The sequence below is a fragment of the Bombina bombina genome, chromosome 5, assembly GCF_027579735.1.
Source record: "Bombina bombina isolate aBomBom1 chromosome 5, aBomBom1.pri, whole genome shotgun sequence".
NCBI lineage: Eukaryota > Metazoa > Chordata > Amphibia > Anura > Bombinatoridae > Bombina > Bombina bombina.
Window position 1 is genome coordinate 590,811,225 of NC_069503.1, and position 18,227 is coordinate 590,829,451.

At 37.5% G+C, this 18,227-nt stretch overlaps 1 protein-coding gene across 1 annotated transcript in view; it reads left to right on the forward strand.

Annotated features, from left to right (window-relative positions):
• Positions 1-18,227, forward strand: part of LOC128660624 (epidermal growth factor receptor) — a 411,537-nt gene that overhangs the window by 126,436 nt on the left and 266,874 nt on the right. Inside the window, exon 5 of the mRNA XM_053714555.1 lies at positions 10,093-10,158. Within this exon, the coding sequence (XP_053570530.1) occupies positions 10,093-10,158 (66 nt within the window). The remainder of the gene's footprint in view (positions 1-10,092; positions 10,159-18,227) is intronic.

Sequence of the window (18,227 nt, forward strand, 5' to 3'; positions counted from 1 at the left end):
GGTCAAAAGCCTTTTCAGCGTCAGTGGATAAAAATATAAGATTGTTTTGTGTAGTCTAGTAGGTTGAGGATTTTAACAGTGTCGTCTCGTGCTTCTCTGTAAGGGACAAACCCAACCTGGTCTTGGTGTATTATGGTAGGTAGGATAGAATTAAGGCGTGTAGCTAACATTTTTGCATAAAGCTTCAGATCTACATTCAGCAGTGAAATCGGCCTAAAGTTCGCTGGGGTGGTTGGGGACTTTCCAGGCTTGGCTAAGACTGTGATGTTAGCTTGTAACATAGTGTCTGGGAATGGGAGCATGTCTGGGGTAGAGTTAAATAAGGTTGTGAGGTATGGTATCAAAAGTGCAGAAAATGTTTTGTAATAAAGACCTGTGAAGCATCGGGCCCCGCTGCTTTATTAGGTTTTAGGTGTTTTATCGCCTCTTGAATTTCGGATGGCTTTATCTGGCTTTCTAAGAGATTGCATTGCTCTGGATTTAGCTTTGGGATTGGTATTTTATCTAAGTATTGATTACAAAGAAGTGCGTGAGTCTCGTGATCTCTATGAGGGAAGAGGTTATAGAGTTTGTAATAAAATTCCCTAAACTCTTTAGCTATAGATTTAGTATCTTCTAAATGTTTATCATTAGAGGATTTAATGGAATGGATGTAGGTTTTTTGTTGCTGTCTCTTCAAGGCTCTAGCTAGCATTCTACCTGACTTATTACCTTCTTTATAGAAGTTTTGTTGTATGTAGAGCTGCTGTCTTTGAGTTTTAATATGTAATATTGAGTTCATTTTATTTCTTTTAAGTGTAAGTTGTTCTAGTATCGTATTGTCTTTAGGATTAGATTTATGTTCAAAGTCTAAATTAGTGATTTCCGCAGCCAAACCCTCTAATTCCTCCCTGATTTTTGGGGATTAGAATATCTCCAGGTGTCATGTAACCCAAGAAGCTTGAATTTTTGCCAGATGCAGTTGAGGTTTGGGATTTTTGCTCTAGTACTAGGGTTTGAGCAGTCGATTGTGGGGTCTAATGGAAGATTCAGGTCTCCTTATACTATTAGGGAGCCCTTGGCGTCTTTGAGGATAGAATCCGTTATTGTGGTGATGAACTTATCCTGGTGTGAGTTGGGGGTGTATAGATTTACCAGGGTTACTGGTTTACCGTATAAGAGGCCCTTTAGACATAAATATCTGCCTTCCTTATCTATGCTAATTTGCGTTTTAGTGAATGGTACAGACTTGTGGATTAGGATACTGACTCCATTCATTTTTTTGTTTGGGTTGGTACTGTGGAAGTGTTGGGGATAATGCGGGGAGAAATATTTGGGAATGTTTTTCCCTTTAAAGTGGGTTTCCTGTAGCATCAGGATATGCCCTCCTCTTTTGTATAAATCTAGTATGGCTATTTTCCTTTTATTAGGGCAGTTAAGACCTTTAGTGTTTTGTGTGAAAATGGCTAAATTCCGTGGTGAAGAACTACACATCAGTCAAAATTTGTGTCAGTGGATATTTTCAAGGCTGCTGAAGAACAACACAGTCTATCTATTGATATGGTAACATATGATGGCAAGTGTTCAGCTAGAGAGGGTAGAAGAAGGAGAGAAAGAAAAGAAAAAGAAAAGGAAATAGGTGAAGGAAGTAAATCAGATGTTACAAAGAATACATCTTTTGGAATACAATTAAAGAACATAACACAATCTTGTAGGATAAATTCTCCCAACTAAGTGAGAACAAGAAATAAAAGTCAACAATTGTTAACAAATAACTTTTAACCTTTGAAGTATCATATCCCATCACTGGGTACTTCTTAACTTACAGTGAGTCATATCTACTACCAGTAGAAATGTATGACATATTGGTGTCTAACAATTACCCCATTGGAGGCCCTGGAGCAAGTGGGTTAGGCTGCATCCAAAAGAGCAGAGCCTAAGTAGGAATAAAGGCTGTTTCTTATAGTGTTTCAGGTATATGTCAATCCAAGAAGTGGACAAGTAGGTGTGGAAGTTCTATGCTGTATTTACCCCACCTCCTCAGGCAACTTGGGCGAGGGCAGAGATGTTATTTGTGGTCTATTTTGAGGAATATGCTTCCATTCTTTCCTCTGAGGCTTTCCCAAGCCAGAGTCAGCCTCTTGGGGTAATGCTGGTTCTTCTACCTGAGGGGGAGAGATGTCCATTTCCTTACAGACGGATGGTATGTCCTGAGTGGACTTGCAAATGAGGCGTTTGCCCCTTCATAGGATGATCAGGTGGAAAGGGAACCCCCACCTGTATGGAATGTTTTCTTTTCTTAAAAGTAGTGTTAGTGGTTTTAGTTTCCTCCGTTTTGTGAGGGTTCTCTGCGACAAGTCTGCATAAATTTGTATTTCTGCATTTTCATATCTGATAGGCTGCTGCTCCCTGGCTAATCTCATCAGCTCCTCTTTAGCCTGAAAGTTGGTGATACGGGCTATGACATCCCTTGGTGGCTGGCCTGCCAGAGGTTTGGGTCGCAGGGCTCTGTGCGCTCTATCAATGCCAATTGTAGAGGGGTACTCCTCTTTTTTTAAGGAACTGAATAAGTCCTGTAGGTATTGTTCTATGTCTTCCGGTGGTATGGCTTCAGGGATACCCCTCAGTCTGATATTATGACGTCTGCTCCGATTTTCCACATCGTCCATTTTGTCCTCAAGTTCAGTGATAGTTGCATCCTGCATGTAAATCTTGCGTGCTTTCAAGTGATTCCACTCTATGACCTATCTCTGAGATGTCTTTCTTGAGATCTGAAATCTCATCTTTGATACACTGCTTAACTTGGGACACAAGGAGAGAGAAATCTTTTTTGGAGGTAATGAATTAAATAGGGCAGTACGAATAGTGATGTTGTCATGCGTTTGCTCACTTTCAGAGTCTGAGAAGCTTTGAATCGACCCCTGATCAGGCAGCAGTTCCTCATTGGTATTATTAGCTGCTCTGGCTTCAAAAGTCTTAAAAAAAGTTGCTTTCTGTGTGAGTAGGAGTCTTTAAAAGCTTTGCATTTTTGGAGGATTTACTGCCCTTCTTTGGTGACATTGTGAGTGTTATCAGGAGGTGTCAGATCACTTTAACACCTTTGTATCTGTAAAGTTATGCAGAGGATTTTTAATTTTGGTCAGCGGTCACATTATTTGTTAGTGACTGTGCTGTAGAGCATGGCTTCAATAAGCAGTGTTGAAGGGGTTACTGCCAATAAAATGTACTAGTAATGGTAGGTGTATAGTAGCTTTAGATTAAATGTTAGCATATGGTCGCCATTCTGCTTCAGACAAACGTTTGCATTGTCTAGCTGAAAGGTAGAGTATATTGAGGCCTGCAGGCTGTGATAGCTAGTTTAACTGCCTCTCTGTTATATGCTTTTATATTGGTGATTCAGTGTATAGGAGCAGGCACATTTCTTCCCTATAACCCATCAGAGGTCTCACCTTAAATCTCGCCGGATGATGCTGGAGCTGCAAACTCGAGTGCGCACACAACTATAGTGCAGGCTGCGGCCTATCGCGGAACGGTCCGTGTGATATACTGCTGTGGCGTCAAGGTAGGAGAAGGTTCTGTGGCCAACGATCGATATCGCCTTATAACTTGTCCTCAGTACTGCTGGTCTTTGGCTCCGATGATAGCAGACTCGGCCACCAGCACAGTGCGGTGCGGGGCAGGCCTGTGTGTGGAGCGCAGATAGTCTGAGGAGTACAGATCCTCTGTGTAAATTAAAGCTGGCTACTCCGGATCTTGGAGGGGCTGTTAATACTCACATCCCTGCCTTTTTGAGACTTCAAAGTGCTAGGTGGCTATTGCCTGTATCGTTCCCACTTAGATAGGGCTCAGGAGCTCAGTCAGAAAGCAGCTATCTCCTAGGCTGGCTAGCTCTGCCCCCTTGACTTTTGATTTGTATATTTTTTTTTGTTTTTTGTATGTTGTCTATTGTTTTCTCTGTATTGTGGTAGAATTGCTTAGGAAGTGCCCCCTATGGGACATTTGCACTAGTGCATCTCTCCCATCTTCTACTTTAATAAAATGTTAATGGGTGGTAAAGGTATCAGAATAAGGTACATATTAGCATAAACTTTATTTAAAATACCAAAATATTTAAAGTCTTCCTTAGGTTTCCTCTCTCTCTCTTTGTACTCCATCTCTCTCTCTTTGTACTCCCTCTCTCTCTCCCTTTGTACTCCCTCTCTCTCTCTCCTTTCATACTCCCTCTCTCTCTCCCTTTGTACTGTCTCTCTCTCTCTCTCTCTCTCTCTCCACCTTTGTACTCCCTCCCTCTCTCTTCCTTTGTACTACCTCCCTCTCTCTTCCTTTGTACTCCCTCTCTCTGTCCCTTTGTACTCGCTCTCTCTCCCTTTGTGCTCCCTCCCTCTCTTTCCCTTTGTACTCCCTATTTATCTGCCTTTGTACCCTCTCTCTCTCTCTCTCTCTCCTTTTGTACTCCCTCTCTCTCCCTTTGTACCCCCCCTTTATACTCCCTCACTCTCTCTCCCTTTGTACTCCCTCTCTCTCCCCCTATGTACTCCCTCTCTCTCTCTCTCTCTCTCTCTCTCTCTTTCTCTCTCCCTTTGTACTCCCTTCCTCTCTCTCCCTGTGTACTCCCTCTCTCTCCCCCTATGTACTCCCTCTCTCTCTCTCTCTCTCTCTCTCTCTCTTTCTCTCTCTCCCTTTGTGCTCCCTTCCTCTCTCTCCCTTTGTACTCCCTCTCTTTCTCTCCCTTTGTACTCTCCTCTTTCTCTCTGTACTTCTCTCTCTCTCTCTTTACTCCCCCTCTCTCTCCACTTGTATTTCCCCTCTCTCTCCACTTGTACTTCCCCTCTCTGTCTCCCTTTGTACTCTCTCTATCTTTCTCTCTCGCTATGCAATTCTACTCTCTCAATTAAAATTGCTATTCTTAATGATACTGAGCTGTGTTAAATACCACATAATGCCCTATATCTGTGTTAAATAAACATTAAAGTTATATTTTATATGTGCATATTTTTATTCAGCAAATACTAGTACAGTATTGCAAAAGACCTACATGTTCTTAAAGTTACTTGGAAACTATTTTGGGAATCAGAAAAACATAGAATTTTAAACAAATTTCCAATTTACTTCTATAATTATTATTTATTATCCTTTGTTGAAAGTGAAGCTCAGGGGCAGCAATTCACAACTGGGGACTAGCTGCTGATTGGTGGCTGCACATATATCCTCTTGTCATTTGCTCACTTGATGTGTACAGTTAGCTATTTCTGCAATGGATACCAAGATAATGAATCAAATTTAATAATAGAAATTCATTGAAAAGTTGTTTAAAATTAAATGATCTATCTGAATCATGAAACAAAAAATTGGGTCTTGCTATAAATTCTAATATGATGGCTTTTATCTATTAAAGGGACTCTATACCCAAACATTTTCTTTCATGATTAAGGTAGAGAATATAATTTTAAACAACATTCCAATTTACTTCTATTACCTAATTTGCTTCATTCTTTAGATATACTTTAATGAAGAAATAGTGATGCACACAGTGAACCAATCAGAGGAGGCATCTATGTGCAGTTAGCAATCAGCAGCTACTAAGCATATCTAGATATGCTTTTTTAGCAAAGAATATCAAGAGAATGAAGCAAAATAGAGAATAGAAGTAAATTAGAAAGTTGTTTATAATTGTATGCTCTGTCTAAATCATGAAAGAAAAAAATTGGGTTTCATGTCCCTTTAACCCCTTAATGACCACAGCACTTTTCCATTTTCTGTCCGTTTGGGACCAAGGCTATTTTTACATTTTTGCGGTGTTTGTGTTTAGCTGTAATTTTCTTCTTACTCATTTACTGTACCCACACATATTATATACAGTTTTTCTCGCCACTAAATGGACTTTCTAAAGATACCATTATTTTCATCATATCTTATAATTTACTATAAAAAAAAATATAAAATATGAGGAAAAATTGAAAAAAACACACTTTTTCTAACTTTGACCCCCAAAATCTGTTACATATCTACAACCACCAAAAAACACCCATGCTAAATAGTTTCAAAATTTTGTCCTGAGTTTAGAAATACCCAATGTTTACATGTTCTTTGCTTTTTTTGCAAGTTATAGGGCCATAAATACAAGTAGCACTTTGCTATTTCAAAACCACTTTTTTCCAAAAATAGCGCTAGTTACATTAGAACACTAATATCTTTTAGGAATCCCTGAATATCCCTTGACATGTATATATTTTTTTTTAGTAGACATCCCAAAGTATTGATCTAGGACAATTTTGGTATATTTCATACCACCATTTCACCGCCAAATGCGATCAAATACAAAAAATCGTTCACTTTTTCACAATTTTTTTCACAAACTTTTGGTTTCTCACTGAAATTATTTACAAACAACTTGTGCAATTATGGCATAAATGGTTGTAAATTCTTCTCTGGGATCCCCTTTGTTCAGAAATAGCAGACATATATGGCTTTGGCGTTGCTTTTTGGTAATTAGAAGGCCGCTAAATGCCACTGCGCACCACAAGTGTTTTATGCCCAGCAGTGAAGGGGTTAATTAGGGAGCTTTTAGGGAGCTTGTAGGGTTAATTTTAGCTTTAGTGTAGTATAGTAGACAACCCCAAGTATTGATCTAGGCACATTTTGGTATATTTCATGCCACCATTTCACCGCCAAATGCGATCAAATTGAAAAAAAAGTTAAATTTTTCACAATTTTAGGTTTCTCACTGAAATAATTTACAAACAGCTTGTGCAATTATGGCACAAATGGTTGTAAATACTTGTCTGGGATCCCCTTTGTTCAGAAATAGCAGACATATATGACTTTGGCGTTGCTTTCTGGTAATTAGAAGGCCGCTAAATGCTGCTGCGCCTCACACGTGTATTATGGCTAGCAGTGAAGGGGTTAATTAGGGAGTTTGTAGGGAGCTTGCAGGGTTAATTTTAGCTTTAGTGTAGAGATCAGCCTCCCACCTGACACATCCCACCCCCTGATCCCTCCCAAACAGCTCCCTTCCCTCCCCCACCCCACAATTGTCCCCGCCATCTTAAGTACTGGCAGAAAGTCTGCCAGTACTAAAATAAAAGGGTTTTTTTTAAAAATATGCTAGGGTGTAGGATCCCCCCCTTAGCCTCCAACCTCCCTGATCCCCCCCAAAACCGCTCTCTGACCATCCCCTCTGCCTCATTGGGGGCCATCTTGGGTACTGGCAGCTGTCTGCCAGTACCCAGTTTGCAAAAAAAATGTGCTTTTTTTATTTTTATTTGGCTTTTTTCTGTAGTGTAGCTTCCCCCCCACACAGACAAACCCCCACCACCTTGCTGATCTTTTTTTTTAAAAAAAATATTAAGGCATTTACACATTTTTTATTAACACATTTTCTGTAGTGTAGCGGTTCCCACCCGCTCCCTCCCCGTGCACGCGCCCGCCCCCGCCCCCGCCCTCCCGTGCACGCGCGCGTGTCCGTGTGCGCCCCCGCTCATCCCCGCCCACGATCCTGCCCCCCCTGCACATAACCAGGGCCATCGATGGCCGCCACCCGACTCCCGGTCCGGCTCCCACCCACCAACGCAGGGAGCCACCGATCTCCGGTGCAGAGAGGGCCACAGAGTGGCTCTCTCTGCACCGGATGGCTTAAAAAAGTTATTGCAGGATGCCTCCATATCGAGGCATCACTGCAATAACCGGAAAGCAGCTGGAAGCGAGCAGGATCGCTTCCAGCTGCTTTCCAAACCGAGGACGTGCAGGGTACGTTCTCAGGCATTAACTGCCTTTTTTTTGAGGACGTACCCTGCACGTCCTCGGTCGTTAAGGGGTTAAATTTGTTAGGGACCACTTGATCCTACATTAGTACTTAACGGTAGATTGAGTCATTAGGAACATACATTGCTAAAGATTCCTGTGATATCCCCCAACTAATTTTGTGAAACTAGACTTCATTTTGGAGCACAACTTAAGGGATAGCACCCTATTTCTTGAGATATCTCTCTCTGACCCAGGTGTAGGTATGAGAGTAACCTATATGATGGCAATTGATCCTATGTCAAAATCTTGTGCTAGTTTTGTATAATGAATAATCTTGTACTTTACATTTGAGAATTGTTTAAAGTTTGTTTTTATGCTGATTGTTTTATTTGCATTCTCTTTGTACTGAGTTTTGCTTAATAAAGCTTTTGAAAATTAGAAGAAAAAAAAGAAAAAAAGAGAAAGGAAGAGAGAAAAAAAAATTGGGTTTCATGTTCCTTTAATTGTGGGCAATTAAAACTATCTGCAAATGAGTTTATCCACTGCTCTAACCCATCCTTGTCTAGTATGTAGCTGGTTAAGGTTTTCTTTTTTTTTTTTGAAGGAAGCCTAAGTTAACAAAATTAGGTCCTGGTGTCTTTAATTAAAATCTAGGACTGTCCAAAATTAAACTCAGATCACCCACACCCACTCAGGATTACTGAAACCCCCCCCCCCCCATCAGAAGGTCTGCCCAGAGCACCTAGACTTTAGTCTCTATTTTAATCAGTTTGAACTTGCACAAATAAATATTGCATATCAGCTTGCCTTGGATCTTATTATTTTTTTATTTTATATTTAAAAAATATTTAAATTAATAAGACAAGTTGCTGCTTGAATAAAGCCTGATGAAACTAGAAAACGATATAACAGTAAATACACATAAAAAAGAGGGTTTTCAAATGGGTTTGTTAACAGGATTTTCACAGAAGCCATAGATACTGTACAATGCCTAGTATGTCTGAATGTAGATCTTTTTAATTTAACCCTTAATATCAATGTATGCATTTGTGCAATTAATAATTTCACACCATTTTAAGTAATTTTATAATGAAATAAATGTGAATCATTAATATAATAATAATCAATTAGAATAATGCAATACAATAATAATAGTCATATTTAATTTGTGTACAAGTTTTGTAGTTAAAAAAGTGTAATTGTTAAACATATTTGTACCTTTTTATTTTAAAATTTTGAGTTTAATATTTGTAAACTGAACATACCCATTGGGGCCCATTTATCAAGCTCTGGATGGAGCTTGAGGGCCGCGTTTCTGACGAACCTGCTCCATTTCTAAAGACCGCTGCTCCATAATGTCCGTCTCCTCTGAGCAGGTGGACAGACATCGCCGCAATTCAACCTGATCGAGTATGATCGGGTTGATTGACACCTCCTGCTCGCGCAATTGGCCGCAAATCTGCAGGGGGCGGCGTTGCAATGTTGAATACGGCGAGCGTATTGCTCCCCGCATTCAGCGAGGTCTGTCAGACCTGATCCGCACTGTCGGATCAGGTCCGACAGACCTTTGTTAAATAGGGGCCATTACCTTTCGCATTAAAAAAACATGCAAACAGCCAAGAAATGCTACTAAAAATTGGCAAAATGAAGTATTCAGCATGTCCAGGGTGAACATTTTTGAAAAGGCCAGAATACTTTGAAAAGCTGCCTGAAACGTGTGTATAGTGGCTGTTATTGTGTTTGAAATGTTATTGAAAAGCATAAGTTAAAGGGAAACTGAACCCAAATTTTTTCTTTCGTGATTCAGATAGAGCATGACATTTGTAGCAACTTTCTAATTTACTCCTATTATCACATTTTCTTCATTCTCTTGGTATCTTTATTTGAAATGCAAGAATGTAAGTTTAGATGCCGGCTCATTTTTGGTGAACAACCTGGATTGTTCTTGCTGAATGGTGGATACATTCATCTACCAATAAAAAAGTGCTGTCCAGAGGTCTGAACCAAAAAAAAGCATTGATGCCTTCTTTTAAAAAAAAAAAAGATAGCAAGAGAACAAAGAAAAATTGATAATGGGAGTAAATTAGAAAGTTGCTTAAAATTGCATGCTCTATCTGAATCACAAAAGAAAACTTTTGGGTTCAGTGTCCCTTTAAATGGAATATCATTTAGGTTGTGAACAATTTGGAATTTATTTTTTAAATATCCCGCTACCTGTACTCCTAATTTCTGCTTGGAACTTTTACAGATTCTAAAACTCGTGTGTGTGTATATTTGCAGTATTTTTTACACAATACTTAATACATTTTTTCATTAGTTTTTTATTCTATTGTAATGCATCTACTATAACTAACACAAACAATATTGCAGATACAGTATGTGATGCATCCTGCAATGGATCATGTTGGGGACCTGGCCCAGAAAACTGCCAATCATGTAAGTCTACCTTTATTGAACATAATATTACCTAAAAAAATTAAAAGATCAATGCAAGTCATTTTAATGCATACCTAAAATGAATACATACGCTATGGAATTTTGCATCGCTATCCAAATAAATGATACGAATTATACATATTGATGAACTATTTAATATATTCTTTAGGTTTTTAATTTTATTCTAAATTGTATATTTTTAGAAAAGGCCGCCTAAAAGAAAATTAGGAAACTTAAAGTGAATGTAAACTTTCATCAATTATTGCCGTTTTGTAAAAAATACTATTAAAAATAGGGGCACTTTCATTCATGAAAGTTTACATTGCAGCGTATTTTTACAAATACCTTTTTCTTGAGCAAAACTGGAACTGCAAATCCAACCATGAAGATTAAAGGGACAGTCAACACAGAAATTGTTATAATGTGCCTTTACTACCCATTCCTCAGCTTTGCACAACCAACATGGTTATATTAACATACTTTATAACTTTTAAACCTTTACATTTCTGACTGCTTCTAAGTCCCTAAAGACAGCCCCATAATCACATACTTTTGTATTTGCGTTTCACATCAGGGGAAGCTAGTTCATGTGAGCCATATAGATAACATTGTGCTGACGCCAGTGGATTCTAACAACACAGCACTAATTGGCTTAAATGCAAGTCAATAGATAAAGTCATGTGATCAGGGGCCGTCAGAAGATGCTTAGTAATAAGGTAATCACAGAGGTAAAAAGTGTATTAATATATCCATGTTTTCTGTTCAGAACTGGGGAATGGGTAAAAAAGGGATTATATATCTTTTAAAACCATAACATTTGACTGCCCCTTTAACCACATATGCACAGTTCATCTGCAGTGGAACTGTGTACAACGTCAATGTAAACAGTGAATTGCCAGTCAATGTGCATACACAAAAAGCTGCTTTGAAAAGGACTTGTGTACCCAATAGACAGTATTAAACATAAGCTTTTAATTGATAATAATAATGAATAAAAAGTTTATATGTATAGGCAACATTTATTTACACACTTTATTATTTGAAATTACTGTCAGTCACCTGCTGGCTTTGATATCCGTAAACAGTAAATCACAAGAGTATTTCTAATTCACTGTTTACATAGACGGTGCATGGAGTTCCCTTTGTGACAAACTGCACATGCACACTTTGTCCTCAAGGAATGCCCTTTCATTTAGTGTAATGGAACATGCAACACAGCTTCACATTGTCTGTAGCAGCTGCTACGTAAAAAAAAAATTCTATGATGGATAACTGTAACAGAAACAGAGGCGCCACATGTGTAGATCAATAAGGACCAAAATATCCAAGCGAAACAAGATACAGGTTACTCACAAACGTGAAGGCACTCTGTTGTGCCTATGGAAGCAGGCTGGTATTCTAGCAGCAAACCAGCTGGCTGTACAAAGGAATCCCCGTCGTAGCCAACAGCACTGGTATCCTGTAGCTACAGGTCTCCAAACGGCACCCCTTGCCTGGATCACTTTCTGCGAGCTGGAACTGGAGTAAGGAAGGGAGAAGGGCTGATCTGCCCTTAGGTTACTAACAAGGAGACTGCAACACTGGCACCAGACTTGTAAAAAGTGAAATTAGTATTTATTATTATACAGAATAAAAATACCAACAGTGTAACAAATTACAGCTGGGTATGTTAAAAGCAAATCTCCTCTCAAATACAGAGATAATAGCGACGCGTTTCTCGGGGATAGCCCCGTTTCCTCAGGCTTGTATACTCTGACTCCATCTGAATTCCCTTTAAATAGGGCTAGGTAACCATATGTTTTCAATAAACACTCCCCTTCCTTTACATGGACCAATAGTATCCTTCCTTTCCCTATACACCCACTTGTTGCCGCAATTAAAGTTGTACTACTATTTATATATAAAGATGTGATTTATAATATATTTATCTGGGGACTGTGTAATATCATGTGATGGTTCTGAAATTTCATGGACATATGCTTGTGCCGATCATGAAAAACTTTATGTTCGTACTTATGTAAACAAACTGCATCTGTGTTACCTCATTAACCAATCGTGACAGGTCCTTAGGAGGCTTGTATCTCAAGATCTATCTGATTGGTGAACGCCCAAATAGTGAAAAAAACTACAAGTTCAATAATGTCTGTTCATATCACTCGTAAGTACTGCCGCCCGGAAGTGTTTCAGCATAACTGTCCGTCTAGTCTCACGGACCCTCGCACAAAGGATGTGATGTATGTACATAACACACGGGTTGCATAATTCTCCACCAATAAGGATCGACAATACCGGAGGAAGAACATCCACGAGAAATAATAAACAATTGAATGTGTAAATCAAGCCACCTGATAGGCTATAAATGTAAACTCTCAACGTAATATGTCAAGTGTGTAATAAATGATGATAAATAATAATAAATATAATATTACTACTATTGATGTGCATGCCGAAGCTCATGAAAAAGGGGTAACCCTAAAGATCATGATCACATGAATGTAAATAAGGGTATACCTGTGAAGTGTGTAGAACTCATGTGCATTAAACTATGATGTGAATACGAGTTAGCGTTACTAGAACAAATTGTGTGTATATATAATACTCAAAATAATAATATATATATATATATATATAAAGAAAGGGTATAGTGATATGTCTAATACATTGACAAAATGTGTGATGATATTTACTAGGTTAGTGTATATATGTAAGAATACTATTGGTGATAAGAAATATATGTGCTTAGTAAATGAATAAATATGTGTATAGCTTGGCAACAAATGGGAAGAGAAAGTCCAGTGTACATAATATCGATAACATCATGCAAAAATCATAAACTATCTAATATACTCTAATGGATATAATTGTAATTGGATATATGAGTATGTGTCCCCACATATGTAAACACACATACGTACAAAATTAAAAATTAAAAATTATAAATATAAAATTAAAATTAACTAAAATTAGAATTAGAACTCAGAAGATTGAAATAAAAAAGAAAAAAAGAACTATGTAATATAAATAAATATGCAAAACCCATCAACGTAAAATTATAAATATTACAAAGATCTATCCCAACAATATGGCAATGAATTGGTTATATATATAGTACAATTATATAAATGCAGCTGAATCTATGACCTGTAGGGAATAAACTGTTGAATTTGAAAATCCAATAGGTTTCCCTTTGTCTGAGTTTAGTAAACCTATTGTACAGATTACTCTTAGGGATACTTTCTACAGGGGTGATTTTAAATGAGCATTTGCCAGATATGTATTTTTCACATATGTGTCTGGATACACTGTGTTTAGATGACTTCACTTTGATGTTCCTCAAGTGTTCACTCCATCAAGTTCTGACCTTCCTACAGGTCCTGCCTATGTACTGTATCCCACATTTGCACGAAAGTGCATAAATGACAAAGCTTTAATCACAAGTCATTTTACTTTTAATAGGGAATATTTCCCCGTTACTATGGGATACTATATTGGTAGATCCATGGGTTATATGTTTACACATGTAACAAGGTTTCTTTCCACATCTGTATACCCCCATCTTATTAAATATATTATTCCCTATCCTTCCTATTGATCTAGATGTATTAACAGCTTTCCTTTTGGACATAACAACCTTGCTCGGGGCTAATTTTTGCTTATAAGTAGGTGCTCTTTTGAAAACCAGTTTCGGTTGTGGTAATAGAGTTTTATTTAAGATAGGATCTTTCAATAGGATCGGCCAGTGTTTGTTTAGGACTTTATTAATAATTCTATGATTAGAATTGTACTGTGTAACAAAAAGTGGTTGTTTGTTTGAAGTCAACTCCTCTTTATTTTCATGTTTATGTGAGACTGCTGATAAGAATTGTTCTCTATTCAGATCCCTGGCTCTCTGATGACCCTTATTGATAAGTTCTAGAGGATACCCTTTTTCCAAGAATCTTGATGTTAAAATTTGAGATTGTTGGTTATATTGTTCTATTGTGCTGCAATTCCTATGCAGTCTACAGATCTGACTGAATGGAATATTGGTTTTCCATTTTGTTAGGTGATTACTGGAAAAATGTAAGAAATTATTAGTCTACTTTTTTGAAATAAGTGGAAGTTGATATATTACCCTGTGGGTCCCAAGAGAGTATAACATCTAAAAATTCTATACTGTCCTTTTGTAAATTATGGGTGAAGCCTATGCCCATATTGTTCTTGTTCAGATGTGAAACAAAATTAAGGGCTTCAGATTCTAAACCATCAAAAATGAAAATTAAATCATCTATGTAACGGCCATAGAACACCAGATTGCCCCTCCATTGCGAGTTGTAAATATATGAATCCTCAAAATGACCCATGAAGAGGTTTGCAAAACTGGGGGGCAAATCTGGTGCCCATGGCCGTTCCCTTAATCTGTAAATAAAAAGTATCCAAAAACTGAAAATAATTATGTTTCAAAATAAAATTAATGAGTGATATCAAGTATTCTTTTTGCATCATAGGCATGTAAAGATCTATATTCAAATATAGCTTTTTGGATAATATCCCTAAGTCATGAGATATATTTGAATAGAGAGACCCAACATCACATGAGAGCCAAAGATAGTTTCTACTGTTATGTTTTATACCAGATAGTTTGTTAAGCAGGTCTTTAGTGTCTTTGATATTAGACGGTAGATTAATAACGTACCTCTGCAGATAGATGTCTATATACTCAGATAACCTATCGGTAATGCTGTTCATACCCGCTATAATGGGCCTACCAGGGGGAACTTTTTCATCTTTATGAAGTTTTGGAAGATGGTAATAGGACCTGTAGGAAGGTCAGAACTCGATGGAGTGAACACTTGAGGAACATCAAAGTGAAGTCATCTAAACACAGTGTATCCAGACACATATGTGAAAAATACATATCTGGCAAATGCTCATTTAAAATCACCCCCGTAGAAAGTATCCCTAAGAGTAATCTGTACAATAGGTTTACTAAACTCAGACAAAAAGAAACCTATTGGATTTTCAAATTCAACAGTTTATTCCCTACAGGTCTTAATGAGGTCATAGATTCAGCTGCATTTATATAATTGTACTATATATATAACCAATTCATTGCCATATTGTTGGGATAGATCTTTGTAATATTTATAATTTTACGTTGATGGGTTTTGCATATTTATTTATATTACATAGTTCTTTTTTTTCTTTTTTATTTCAATCTTCTGAGTTCTAATTCTAATTTTAGTTCATTTTAATTTTATATTTATAATTTTTAATTTTTAATTTTGGACGTATGTGTGTTTACATATGTGGGGACACATACTCATATATCCAATTACAATTATATCCATTAGAGTATATTAGATAGTTTATGATTTTTGCATGATGTTATCGATATTATGTACACTGGACTTTCTCTTCCCACTTGTTGCCAAGCTATACACAATAGGGATGTTCACTATTCATATAGACTAGGAAGGTAGCTGATCCATTTATCACATGGGTCTATTCCAGGTTACCACATACGCAGTGAGTATTTTTCTATGTAATCACATATTTAATAAGCCACAATCATCAATGTCTGGTTTATAGGTATATACAAAACACAAAAGTTTAATTAAATATCCAATATAAGAGTCAGATTCATGATATGCACATATATATGAATTTATTTATTTTATGTCATTACTTCATTCACATTACAAAGGGCTATTTCTCTTTTTATTTATTTATTATTTTTTATGTATTCACTTATTTATTCATTTACTAAGCACATATATTTCTTATCACCAATAGTATTCTTACATATATACACTAACCTAGTAAATATCATCACACATTTTATCAATGTATTAGACATATCACTATACCCTTTCTTTATATATATATATATATATATATATATATATATATATATATTATTATTATTATTTTGGGTATTATATATACACACAATTTGTTCTAGTAACGCTAACTCGTATTCACATCATAGTTTAATGCACATGAGTTCTACACACTTCACAGGTATACCCTTATTTACATTCATGTGATCATGATCTTTAGGGTTACCCCTTTTTTATGAGTTTCGGCATGCACATCAATAGTAGTAATATTATATTTATTATTATTTATCATCATTTATTACACACTTGACATATTACGGTGAGAGTTTACATTTATAGCCTATCAGGTGGCTTGATTTACACATTCAATTGTTTATTATTTCTCGTGGATGTTCTTCCTCCGGTATTGTTGATCCTTATTGGTGGAGAATTATGCAACCCGTGTGTTATGTACATACATCACATCCTTTGTGCGGGGGTCCGTGAGACTAGATGGACAGTTATGCTGAAACACTTCTGGGCGGCAGTACTTACGAGTGATATGAACAGACATTATTGAACTTGTAGTTTTTTTTCACTATTTGGGTGTTCACCAATCAGATAGATCTTGAGATACAAGCCTCCTAAGGACCTGTCACGATTGGTTAATGAGGTAACACAGATGCAGTTTGTTTACATAAGTACGAACATAAAGTTTTTCATGATCGGCACAAGCTTATGTCCATGAAATTTCAGAACCATCACATGATATTACACAGTCCCCAGAGAAATATATCATAAATCACATCTTTATATATAAATAGTAGTACAACTTTAATTGCGGCAACAAGTGGGTTTATAGGGAAAGGAAGGATACTATTGGTCCATGTAAAGGAAGGGGAGTGTTTATTGAAAACATATGGTTACCTAGCCCTATTTAAAGGGAATTCAGATGGAGTCAGAGTATACAAGCCTGAGGAAACGGGGCTATCCCCGAGAAACGCGTCGCTATTATCTCTGTATTTGAGAGGAGATTTGCTTTTAACACACCCAGCTGTAATTTGTTACACTGTTGGTATTTTTATTTTGTATAATAATAAATACTAATTTCACTTTTTACAAGTCTGGTGCCAGTGTTGCAGTCTCCTTGTTAGTAACCTAAGGGCAGATCAGCCCTTCTCCCTTCCTTACTCCAGTTCCAGCTCGCAGAAAGTGATCCAGGCAAGGGGTGCCGTTTGGAGACCTGTAGCTACAGGATACCAGTGCTGTTGGCTACGACGGGGATTCCATTGTACAGCCAGCTGGTTTGCTGCTAGAATACCAGCCTGCTTCCATAGGCACAACAGAGTGCCTTCACGTTTGTGAGTACCCTGTATCTTGTTTCGCTTGGATATTGTGGTCCTTATTGATCTACACATGTGGCACCTCTGTTTCTGTTTCTGTTACAGTTATCCATCATAGAATTTGCATCATCCCTGTGGGTGAAGACCGAGAGCTGCCTGTTCATCATACGGATATTTAGGACATTTGTGGGACTTATCTATAACCATACTGGTTACGACTAGTGCTCCGTTTGTATATATATATATATATTTTACATTTTACAATTTTAACGTCTTTACATTTTGTACATTGTGTCATGAGATGCACATCAATTTTTTGGTAATATCTATCATTGCTTTCTAACACCTCCTATAGGAGATCTGTGGTACAAAGTATCACAGGTACTCCTGTATTTATACGTAAAAAAAAAAGACAGCGTTTAAAGGCGGCAGTTATTATTTATCATTAAATTAAAAATGCATATCTTGACATCGGGTTGAGCCGCTCTTTAAGAGATTTATCTTGCTGTTCTGACGGTAACTATCACACACATTTGCTACAGCCATGCAGCGTGCCAGTGAAAATGTGCTTGCTGAACTGTCAGAAATATTCCTACCTCTATTTGACTCGCTCATTACTCAATGCTCAAATAAATCTAAATGAGTCAATTCAGCTAAAAACAACCCGGACCTCTGATGGCAGAGCTCAGCAATACTTTGGGGAAGATTTGGCGCCAGTTCTGAAACAAGCGGCAGCGAACCCTATTTTGGATATCAAGAGAGCAGGTAGCATCAGTACGCCACCAAGCTTTATGCAAGTGCTGACAGAGCCCGACCTTTCTTGCAAGACATCATCCGACACTAATCGCATGCAAGTTAGGTCTAAGGGAAAGAGCAAAAACTGTTCCCTACTGCCTTGCGTCACCTGGGCGAATGAGGAGGGAGC